Source organism: Cnephaeus nilssonii (assembly GCF_951640355.1).
Source record: "Cnephaeus nilssonii genome assembly, chromosome: 22".
In the NCBI taxonomy this organism is placed as follows: domain Eukaryota; kingdom Metazoa; phylum Chordata; class Mammalia; order Chiroptera; family Vespertilionidae; genus Cnephaeus; species Cnephaeus nilssonii.
This window is the reverse complement of record NC_137093.1, coordinates 4482106-4493685: the sequence shown is the minus strand read 5'-3', so window position 1 is coordinate 4493685 and position 11580 is coordinate 4482106. Positions and strand designations below refer to the sequence as shown.

The following is an 11580-nucleotide window of genomic DNA, read 5'->3' as shown; positions in this document are numbered from 1 at the left end:
CTTTCCTATTCAGCTGCGGGATTCCGGGGCCGCCTGGGCGCTGCACCCCGCCACTTCCGTATTGAACCACGGTTTCAACCGAACTCCGAACCTCTGCGCGCGCTCCCTCTTGTGCCTGATGGTTGGGCCGGCGCCTGGGAGTAGCCACGCCCTTCCCCGCTCCTGGCAGCCAATGAGCGGACGCTTTCCGGCGGGGTTTTGGGTAATTAATGAGCACCGGACACTGATTGGCTGCAGATCGTGGCCGGGGCTGGGCGACGGGGTAGGTTGTTCCTGAGGTGGGAGGCGGCCGCGGTGGCTGAGAAGTAGGCCTGAGAACGACATGTCCCCGGCGGTTGAGGCAGGGCAGCTCGTGGCGCTGTTCCTCTGAGTCCAGGGCGGCCTGGAGGCCGGCTGAGGACGAGGGTTGGCGGAGGCTGCCCCCGCTGTGGTGGCCGCCATGCTGGGGGCCAGGGCGGTTGAGGGAGCCGCGGTGGCGCTCCTGCGACTGCTGCTGCTGCTGCTGCCGGCGCTCGGCGGGCCAGGGCTCGGCGTGGTCGGCGCGGCGGGAGCCGGGCTGCCCGAGAGCGTGATTTGGGCCGTCAACGCGGGCGGCGAGGCGCATGTGGACGTGCACGGGATCCACTTTCGCAAGGACCCTTTGGAAGGCCGGGTGGGCCGAGGTGAGCGCCCCTCGCGGAGCCGCGGGGTCCCGGGCCTGTCGTGCTGGGCGCAGCTGGCCGAGGGCTGCGGGCCCTGAGCCCCTTCCTCGACCCCGGGGCCGCGTCTCTGGAGCGAAGTTTCTCTCTGCAGTTCCCCCAGGGACCCGGTCGCAGCTCACAGCCTGGCACTGGCTCGAGAAGCTACCAAGAGCCATCGAGGCAGAGAGTTGGCTAAAAGTTATAGTCGGACCTCGCATCCTGCATTTTCTTAACCCCTCGCCTCCACCCGAGCTGAGAAAAAAGTAAAGACGAGGGCGGCCTGTTGGCACCTCGAGGCCTCGCGCTTGTAGGTCATCGGCGTCCCGGGCCCGGGTGGTTCTCTCCGATCAAGTCCGGTCCCGGTAGATTCCCGCCGACCCAGACATCGGCCGCTGCCCTTCCTCCTCCTGCAGGAGCGGGGATTGATGCTTAGCCAGAATAGAAAGGAGTCTTCGAGAGAAGGGACCGGGAAAGTTTGGTTACTGCCTCCTCCCCGCCCCCCTTTGGAACGAGGACTGTGTGAGCTTAAAGGTGGCCGGTGCAGGCCGCCCCGACGGTGGTGATGCCGAAGCCATCCCGCGCTGGCGGCTGGCGGCGTGTCAGCCGGGGCGGCCGGCTGAGGTCTGAATATTCTGAGTGTAGAACCTACCCTAAGTGTCCAGAGAGGTCTGATATTCCAGCTTATGGGGAGAATGATTTCCACTTAACAGAGTGAGCAATAGTAGTTTTTACAGAGCTGCACCGTTCTCCATGTTTGTGGAAGAATTGCCAGGGGAGTTGGTTAAAAATGCAAACCCCAGAGCTAAGAAATGAAGCCCCGGTTTCTGCACCAGGAGCTTCTGAGGTCAGTCACCCCCAGACCACTCTTTGGGAAAATCTGCTCTGGACTGTTCCTTCTGTAAGCGGGATTGGGAGCAGGTTTGAGAAGCAGTTCCTGCTTCACGTGTTGGAAGGTTTATGCTGCATGCTGGGGTCGGAGGCAGCCGCCTGGGCCACGTGCATCTCCAGAAAACCAGGGACAGGCTTTCGCGCACTCTTTTTCCACGATTCCCAGATTTGGCTTTGCCTTGACTAAAGCGTTGAACTTAGTTATTCCAAGTTCATTGCAGTGTCCCGGAGTCTGTTATGTTAGGGAGTTTATGGCTTACATACATCTGAGGGTGTTGGGACACAGGGCTGTGTTCTGAAGTTCTATGTTTGTCTTGGAATTTATTTAGCCCTGGCGTGTAGGTCTCAGTAACCTGGGTTCAGCTGAGTCAGGGCCTCAGTCTCTAGCAGCTGTACCCGCCGCCAAAGCCCGACTTCGCAGCTCGAGGTCACAGCTATCTCCATCCGGGACCCTTCCTCTTTCTTCCTGGGTATGCGCCCTGAGGAAACGAGAGACGTTAGTGGACTTTGCCTCTGGAGATAGCTGTGGTGATGTTCCTTTCACAGACAGACCCAGACTTTCCATGGGTTACACTATCCTTTTAGGCCCATTGGCAGAGGAGGAAGTTGGGACCACACAGGTTTAGTCCCCTGCTACTCCTCTTATCCTTCACAAATCCTGGTTGTAATTTGCTGGTACAGGTGTTGTTTTTGGTTTTTGGCTTGATCACCAGTCACCAGGCTCCCTGTCCTTGGGTTTTTGGCTCCTGGTGGCAGTTCCTTCGGAGTTTATTGTAGCAAGTAGAATTACAGGAGACCTATCAAAGCTCATGTGTACTGGAGTCCTAACCCAGACCCTAGCCGTTGAGGCACTCTGTCAGTGGAGTTCCCTGCTCCAGTCTGTCATTTGGGTCAGCACTGTAGCAGCATTAAGGCATGGATGAAGAGTGGAAGGTGCTTTCCCGCTGCAGCTTGGACCAGCCTGTTGAGTATTGCACTTCTGGGTGCCTGAGAGGAGCGTTTTGCTGGCATTAGGTCCGGGCTGAGATGTGATTAAGCTTCCACTCTCAGGAGGCAGCTCTCTAGTTTCTTCTGTGCTAAGGAGTGGCACCACCCAGGGAAGTGCAGCTGTTCACGCCGCTTGCCTTCGCTGGCACTGTTTGGAGAAGGGTGTGCCAGCTACTTGGAGACCTCTGCCTCCTGTAGCTGTTCACACCGGTTGCAGTAAGAGCTGCATGTCTTCTGTCTTTCCCCAGGCCTGAGAGTGTTTCCAGCACGCTAAAGAAAGTTCATTTCATGTTGAATGAATTCAGGTATTTGTTGCCAAGTTAATCCAGATAAGGGTTTGGCCTGCTTTTGAACTTGCTGTTTCTCTATGGTGTCTTTGTAGTTCAGCATTCATGTAACTGTGAGTGGCCCAGGGCACCTAGTGGCTTTTGCTTTCAAAGGGTCCTTCATAATGTTTATTGAACTTCATTTCTGCCTCGAGGAGAGTTGGTGTTCATAGGAGATATGGACAGCTTGGGAAAGGCTTTTTCAACTTGTGTGATTCAATAGATGAAAGTACCACTACGGAGGAGAATGATTCTCAGAAGCGCTCGATTTGGGATTTTGGCATGCTGCATATTCTAGGTTCTTTGTAACTTGCGTATTCTGGGTTCCTCTTGATTCTAAGGAAGAAAAGACCTACTTATTTGGCCTGAGGGCATAGCGCTTGGCTTGGTTTTAGGAGAGGCTATTTCCTCTTCATAGAAGATAGCTGCTAATCATTTGTATTACCTTGAAAAAATTACTTTACCTCTCTGAGCCTTATTTTCCTTCTTAATAAAACATCATGCTTTAGAAATCAGTGATATGAATCTGAAAACTCTCCTGTCCAGAGTAGGTTAAAGTGTCTTTATCTTTTTCTTTGCTTGATGACCTTTAATATGGAATTAAAAGTAGGGTAGCCTGGCCAGTGTATCTCAGAGGTTGAGCATTGACCCAGGAACCAAGAGGTCACTGATTCGATTCTGGTCAGGGCACATGCCCAGGTTGCAGGCTTGATTCCCTGTGGGGGACATGCAGGAAGCAAATGATCAATGATATTTCTCTCTCATCAATGTTTCTATTTCTCTATCCCTTTCCCTTCCTCTCGCTCTAAAAAATTAATCCTCCTGTATAATAAAAGGCTAATATGCAAATTGACCAAACTGCAGACAACCAGTCGCTATGACGTGCACTGACCACCAGGTTGCAGATGCTCAGTGCAGGAGCTGCCCCCTGGTGGTCAGTGTGCTCCCACAGGGGGAGCGCCGCTCAGCCAGAAGCCGGGCTCACGGCTGGCGAGCTCAGCAGCCATGATGGGAGCCTCTCCCGCCTCCACTGCAGCGCTAAGGATGTCCGACTGATGGCTTAGGCATCCCCCAAGGGCTCCTGGACTGCGAGAGGGCACAGGCTGGGCTGAGGGACCGCTCCTCCCAACCCCCACTCAGTGCATGAATTTCGTGCACCGGGCCTCTAGTAAAAAAACATTAAAAAAAAAAAAGTAGGGTAGAACAAGGCTGCAGGGGGGTGTGGTACTGGCTAGGGGCCTAAGCCTATCAGATGACTAATTCTTCTAAGGAAGACCCTTTTCTGGGCAGCCTTCTTTTAGCTGGGGCAGACTTTGGCCTTGGTGAGATAAGAGCTTGAAAGATAGGATGCCTCTGGTTTGCTTAAGGCCACAGGATTTATTTAGATTCTGTCCCTATGCTGTCACCTAAGATGCAGGCTTCATTTGCAGCCCCTCGAAGTAGCAGAAGTTCACAAGAGAATTTAGGTAGGTGAAGTCCCCACGTTACAAGTGAGAAAACACCCAGAGAAAATAACTTGATCTGAATCACATAGTAGGTGGCAAAGCCAGGATGCAAATCTACCTCTGTCTTACTCTGAAACCTGGGCTGGCTACTCCATTGTCTAAGAAACAGCGGACATAATGCAGGCCCCTTGGCCCCTTCCTTTCTGGCTGGCTGAGCTGTATTGTGCCAAATTCACAGTGTACTGTGTACACGTCACTGTTTTTAGAGAAATCTGTTTAGCTGTGAATACATAAAGGCAAAGGAGGGGAGAAAACCCTTTTCGCAGCTGTATCTCTTGGGACTTGGGCAAATTCAACTTTGCATGTGGCAGATCTCCGGGGAATGCCACTTGGACTTTAAAGGGCAAATATTTAAAGGTAATTCCAAGGTTGTTAAGTAGTTTTTGTTCACATGGCTGAGTTTTCTTAGTTGTTGGGCTGAAACTGCCAGAGATTACATTACTGTTAATTTCTCATTTTTTCCACTCTGCAAAGATTAAAAAAAAGTTTCCCACACATGCACAAAATTTTCTGTGTATCTAAAAAGCAAATCTAGTTAATGTTCCAAATTTATGGGGATCTTGGTCCTCATGGAAGAAGGAAATTCTTAGGACTCAGTTGAAAGAAAAATAGCAGTCTTAATCTTTATAGGTTTATGCCCCAGTGTAATGTCGTGTGAGCCTGGGAAAGAGCTGGGGCATGTTAGCAGTACATCCTTTGTAGTGTTACTCAGCTGCTCTTTGATTTCTTGAGGAGAAATAGGAAGAAGAAAAGTCTGAAGACAAAAGTGCGATGAGCTTCCTGGTGCATTGTTTCATCAGTCCATCTGATCGCAGGCTACTGTTCACGTATAGGAACTGTTAACAGTTATGTTTATTTATTTATTTTTTTTTTTTGAGGGCTTGACCTTAGTCTTTGGATCTTTAGTTATTCTCTTAAAATATTCTCTCCCTTGGAGTTTTGGTGATTCAGAAGACAATGCCCAGGGATGGCCTCTCCTAGACATCTCCCAAAGGATCTAGGTGCCAAATGTCTTCAGAGTCACTGTGTGAGATGGGAAGGTGGCCTCGAAGTCTTAATTCCAAGCTGGAGGAGAGGCCAGGTATTGGGACACCAGCTTTTTAGGGGCAAAAGCTGTACCGAGATCCCTGTTCAGTCCTAGTTTGGAAAGTAGATTTTTGGAGCACTGGAAGGCCTCGTGTTTACAGGATAACGGAGTCAGAGGACTATTCAGCTCTGGAGCTGGAGGGAGTATCTTACATTTGAGGAAAGACCCCAGTTTGTTAAGTGGGGGGAAGATACACATATACGGTATCATCGCCTACCAAGTTTGGGGAGTGCTGGGGGCTGTTCTGATACCGACCCACAGTAAGTGTCTTTTTACTTTTCCCCTGTCTTATTCCTTGTCAGTCTGACGTGGGAAAGGTAACTCCCAGCACGTGGTCCTCTTAAGCCAGAGGGGCAGAGGGCCTTGGCAGATCTTCTCTCCCCGCTGGGATGGCTCTAGCCCTGTGGGGAGAAGAGCAGGGCTTCGCTGCCTCGCAGGCACCTCCGTTGTTGCCATTGGTTCGCTCAGCAAATCCCAGCAAGTGCCTACGTATGTGCCAGGGATCCTGTTAGGTGCTGGTGATACAGCAGGAAGTTCTGTTTTCCTTTAACTGGGGGAATGCTCAAGAGAGTGGGTGAGGCTGCATTTTGTGAGTCTGGGGAGTATGGTGCTCGGACCAAAAGGAAATTAGAGAGCATCACACCCTTCTTTATATAAGCATGTTTCTCCTTTCCAGCCTTGGAACTTTTTGAATGAAAAATCATACAAAGCAACTAAAGCTGGTATCTTAGTTGTGGTAAAGACAATGAAGAACAACTTTCCTAACAGATGTCCTGTTTTATAGTCTCTGAGCTTTTCTACATGAAAAAACAACAACAACATTCATTGAACTTAATCTTCTTGTGGAGTTCCTGGCCATCCCCCTTTTATGAGGTTCTCTGAAGCGTTCCTGCAGGGAACCAGGCAGCTGTAGCAGTGCTTTGTTCTCATAATGAGTTAGACTTGTTCTCTTCCCACCGCGCTCTATACAGCTGAGAAAAAGTCATTTCTGAAAGAAGAACTTCTATAAAGTCCTGCTATGAGGGTGAAGGGATCTGTTGGGGTGATTAGTGTGTGGTTTCTTTCATTTTACTCTGGCTTAATACTAGTTATCTTGCCTTTGTGTCCGGTCTGTTTGGAGCCAGGTGCAGAGGGGTTTGCCTCTTCCACTGGGGGGTTATTAGCATTGCCCTGGAAATGCCTCTGGCCATTCTGGGGTCTCTGCTTTTCTTTTATGTTTTGCCTCTGATGTGGTTTCTCTTTGTCTTTTGTCCCCAGCCTCTGACTATGGCATGAAACTGCCAATCCTCCGTTCCAACCCCGAGGACCAGATCCTATATCAAACAGAGCGGTACAATGAGGAGACCTTTGGCTACGAAGTGCCCATCAAGGAGGAAGGGGACTATGTGCTGGTGTTGAAATTTGCTGAGGTCTACTTTGCACAGTCCCAGCAGAAGGTGAGGCCTGGTCAGCCCCCCGTGCCCCCCACCAGTGAGACTTTGCCACTTTTGGATAGTCTTCTGCTGTGGGCCTCCCAGAAGGGAAGAACAGATGAGCTTTGAGGGAAAAGCTGGACTCCTTTGCCCCTAAAATGCTGGTGTCCCACTGCTCACAGGCTGCACTGGCCATGGGGCTGGTGACAGAAGGCAAAGCCAGAATCCTAGCCCTTGGCGCAGACGGACCCTGTGAGGCCCTCAGGTGCGCTCTCCCGTCTTTGTGGTCAGCACCTTCTTGTTTTTGGCCTTGTTCTTTTCCTGTCCCTTCCTGTGAATTTCCCTCTTTCCATGTTGAACTTTTTGCTTGTATTCTTTGTTTCCTAAGGCCAGTATGAGGCCTCCCTGACAAGGAACATGGACTTGATTTGGATCAGGTAAAGGACCTCAGTCACCCTAGAGTATATCTAGCCCTGTTGTTAAGTTATTTTTGAACTTGAAGCCCAAGCAGGTGCCTGTTATCCAGCTGCTGAAAGGGTGTGAAACTGATGGTTTTGGCACTGTCTCCTTTTTTATCTTGGAAGGTATTTGATGTGCGATTGAATGGCCATGTTGTGGTGAAGGACTTGGATATCTTTGATCGTGTTGGACACAGCACAGCTCATGATGAAATCATCCCTATGAGCATCAGAAAAGGGAAGCTGAGCGTCCAGGGGGAGGTATCCACCTTCACAGGAAAACTCTACATCGAGTTTGTCAAGGTAACGCTCCTATTCTGCCCTCACGGCCGAGGAAGAGCTCACAGGCATGGGTGCGGGGGAATGTTTGCTGCTCTGTGGGGCTGACCACTGTTCCCGTTTCCTAGGGGTACTATGACAATCCCAAAGTCTGTGCACTCTACATCATGGCCGGGACAGTGGATGGTAAGTTGTTTTTGATCCGCTTTTTGACTTGGGCTGAAGGATGTGGTTGAGAAAACCCTTGGGGGGAATAATTTAGCTGCTCACTACTTTGAAACTATTACTTACAGCCAAATTGTGGAGACTCCAGAGTCAGATCGCTGGGAGGGAGTGTAGCATGGTGCTGGCCATAAGCTTTAGAGCATGATCTTGTGTTTAAATCTTATTCCTGCCATTTAATCAGCTGTTTGGTTTTGGACAAGTTCCTTTAACTTCATTGTAAATGGTACCTGTTGGTGTGCCCTGACCCTTACAGTCATTTGGAATTGCCTAAAATTTTTCTTTAGCTCTAACTGGTTTGGCTCAGTGGATAGAGCTTCGGCCTGCGGACTGAAAGGTCCTGGGTTCGATTCCGGTCAAGGGCATATACCTTGGTTGTGGGCACATCCCCAGTGGGAGGTGTGCAGGAGGCAGCTGATCGATGTTTCTCTCCCATCGATGTTTCTAACTCTCTATCCCTCTCCCTTTCTCACTGTAAAACATAAATAAATAAATAAATAAATAAAACTTTTCTTTATTCTGTTTCTTTGATATCTATTTCCTCGGGGGGTGGCGGGGGGACAAAGGCGTTCTTCATGGTTTCGGATGCTCTGGAGGCTCCAGCATTGCCAGACTGCACTGGACAAAAGTTCATGTATTAATGTCTCCTCACCCTTGTGATCCGGCTGAAGGGTATATTTCTTTCTCAAGGTTGAGACTGTGTTGGCCGCCAGCTTCCCAGGCTGATTTTTGCAGAGAAAGCTTGTGTTTTAGTGACTTTTCTCCCCATCCCACCTATGTACCTTTTCCCAACTCATCCTGAATGCACTAAGGAGCTCGTCCTGTTGTCTGCGTTTAAGTTTTCTTTTTCTGTCCTCACCTAAGGATATGTTTATTGATTTAAGAAAGGGAAAAACAAAAAGAGGGAGAGAGAAACATCTATGTGAGAGACAAATATCGACCGTTTGCCTCCCATACGCAAGTAGATACTTTCTTACTTGGAAGCCTGTCTGGTTTTAGCCCTATGATGGGAGGCCCCAACCGGGAATCAAACCGCAGCCTAGGTATGTGTCCTGACCAGGAATTGAACCCGCAACGTTTTGGTGCACAGGATGACTCCAACCAACAGAGCCACCTGGCCAGGGCTCATCCTGTTGTCTTGCTGTTCCCCCATGCTGATAGGATGACATCCAGGAGGATGTCTTGCTACCAACAGATTTGTAGCTCGGTCCCTAAGGAGGAGACAGAGCAGAGGGGTAGTATGTGTGGGAACCCAGAACTCAGCTGCTTTGTGAATCCAAAGGGAATGGATTATGGGAGGGACGAGGAGGGATTTGGAAAGGTTAAGTTTGGGTGTTGTGTCATCCCTGTCCAGCCTGTCCTCTTGGGGATCTGGAGAACTAAGACTGGAAGCAGAGATAGTGACCCTTCCGGTGTGCAGGGCTTTTACTGCTTTTTAGTTAAATCTAAAGAAGGCAAAAAAAAAAAAAATCTACAGAAGGCTAATGTTTTTAGGAATCTGCTATTCCCCAGGCTAGAAGCTATTTCTGCTACTTCTGCTCCTTCCTTTGGACCCTGGTTAGGTCATAGCTTCTCCTTATTGTGACTCATTTACTGCTGTTAAGGGTCTCACTTAAATGCTGTGGGTCTTACTTAAAAGGTATCCTCTTTTTTGTCAGATGTACCAAAGCTGCAGCCTCATCCAGGATTGGAGAAGAAAGAAGAGGAAGAGGAGGAAGAAGAATACGATGAAGGATCTAATCTCAAAAGACAGACCAATAAGAACCGGGTGCAGTCAGGCCCCCGCACGCCCAACCCCTATGCCTCGGACAACAGCAGCCTCATGTTTCCTATCCTGGTGGCCTTCGGAGTCTTCATTCCAACTCTCTTCTGCCTCTGCCGGTTGTGAGAACAAATTGCCATCCTGAACAGGGTGGAGGGGTGTGGGAAAGAAACCAAACATGTTGGTTTGGTTTCTGTATTTTTCATAGTGATTAACAAAAACAAACAAACTAAAAACCACAAAAAAAAATTAAAGGAGATAAAAAGAGGCAGATTGAGTAGAGAGCAGCCCTCGTTCACCACCTGGTCCCAGACCTGCTTCAGTCCCAGTCCTCCCTTTGCGGCTGGCCCCAGCCATTTCTTTCTTCTCTAGGGCACTGAGGGCAACCTGGGTCCTGCCTGTTCAAGGATCCTCGTCTGTGTACCTAGTGGAAAGGACTCTGAACTTGGAGCAGACACCTCTTTTTAGGTTAGAATTTAACCGCAGGGAAAGGTCATCTCCTTACCTGAGAGGACCAGTGCTGGGAGTTGGGTATGTTCTGAAGTTATGTCCAGATACATTTCCGATGCCCTGGGGTTGAGAGTATGTGTGGTTTGTGTGTGTGTGTGTGTGTGTGAAGATGTATAATTTGTATGATAAAGATGAAAACAGAAGGGGGTTTTTAAAAGGAAAGAGAAGTAGATACTTTCTTACTTGGAAGCCTTTCTGGTTTTAGCCCTATGATGGTTCCACCTTCAGTGTTTGAGCTTTATCATTGCTTGTCTCCCTAACATGTGCCAGTCAGAGGACTGTCTGGTATCGAAGACGATTAGTTTATGTCAGGTCCTGAAATTGCCTCTGACTTGTTACCACAACAAATCATTTTTATTTCAGTGCCTGTTGGAGACTTGATTTCTTCTTCTTCTCTCTCTCTCTTTTTTTTGATTCTTAATCTGGCTCATTTGAAATCTCTTGTCTCTCTCAACCATCTCACTAAATTATTGCCAAGAAGGGAAGGAGATGTGAGGACTTGGGATTCCGTCTGCTTGAATGTCTTGTCATCTACCACTTCACCTTGATGGTACCTCCCTCCCTGGATCTCTGAGCCAGCAGCCAGGAAGACCTGACCCAGCAGTTCTTTTACTGGCCCCTTTGTGGGGTCTTGCTGCCAGGAGACAGAGACGCTTTCCAGCCTGCAGCAACAGAACACTTGACCTTAAGAGTCTCTTCTGGTCTTTGGATTAGAAAAGGCTTATGTTAGCATAATTTAAGAGCAACCTCAGAGACATGAGTCCTACTAAGTGACTGACCACTGTTTAGTGTCTAGAATCTGATGTTCATTTATCCCTATGTCCTTCTCTGTCACAGCTCAGCCAGTTGTGGGCTATGCCTAGAGCTGCCCCAAGGAAGTGACTGGTTGTTTATGTCTGACCCCGTGACACTGCTCGCTGATGTTAATAGGATGCTCCTCCGTCCGTTCGTTTTCCTGTCCAGGTGGCAGCCAGGTTCTGGTGTGACAAGGCTGAGATTTCCAGTCAGCCTTAGTCCTGGCGGTTCTGAAGCCAACCTTAGCATCTAAGTGTCTGTTTTGAATTCCCTGGAAATTTTTCTGCAGAAAATGAAGCTTCCCTGATTCCCTCTTTTCTGGTCATTGTCACCTTTCTCCCAGCTACAAGGAGTTTTGTAAATGGAAGGCAGCAAGATTAGCTTCTGCTTGAGCTAGAGCAGCAAAGAATCTCAGGCCAGATAGATTTTTTTTTTTTAAAGAATATGTTTAATTTTGAGTTTCTCCTTTGAGGTATGTTTTCAAAGAGGCTCCATCTTTGTTAGTGACAAACTAAGTAGTTCTTGGGCTCATGTCCTGGGTTTTGGCTTTTACTGAGTTCCTCCAGGCCAGCATTTTGTTCTGTGAGAGTTGTAGCCCTTTGTTTTAGCTGTGACTTAGGCCTCAGTGCTAGGGTATCGAGTTAGGCGGCTGGATGGCTGCGGCCCGGG

General features: G+C 49.1%; 1 protein-coding gene across 2 annotated transcripts; it reads left to right on the top strand.

The window, feature by feature from the left end:
• Positions 1 to 260: 260 nt before the first annotated feature.
• MLEC (malectin) lies at positions 261 to 11343 on the top strand. Of its 2 annotated transcripts, XM_079762743.1 has the most exons (5): positions 263 to 662; positions 6731 to 6909; positions 7470 to 7646; positions 7751 to 7808; positions 9503 to 11343. In XM_079762743.1, the coding sequence occupies exons 1-5, from the start codon at positions 440 to 442 to the stop codon at positions 9730 to 9732; spliced, it is 867 nt and encodes a 288-aa protein (XP_079618869.1). In that variant the 5' UTR covers positions 263 to 439; the 3' UTR covers positions 9733 to 11343. The 2 variants fall into 2 exon arrangements, with proteins under 2 accessions (XP_079618870.1, XP_079618869.1); XM_079762744.1 differs by lacking the exons at positions 7470 to 7646; positions 7751 to 7808 and having other exon boundaries at positions 261 to 662.
• Positions 11344 to 11580: the final 237 nt, after the last annotated feature.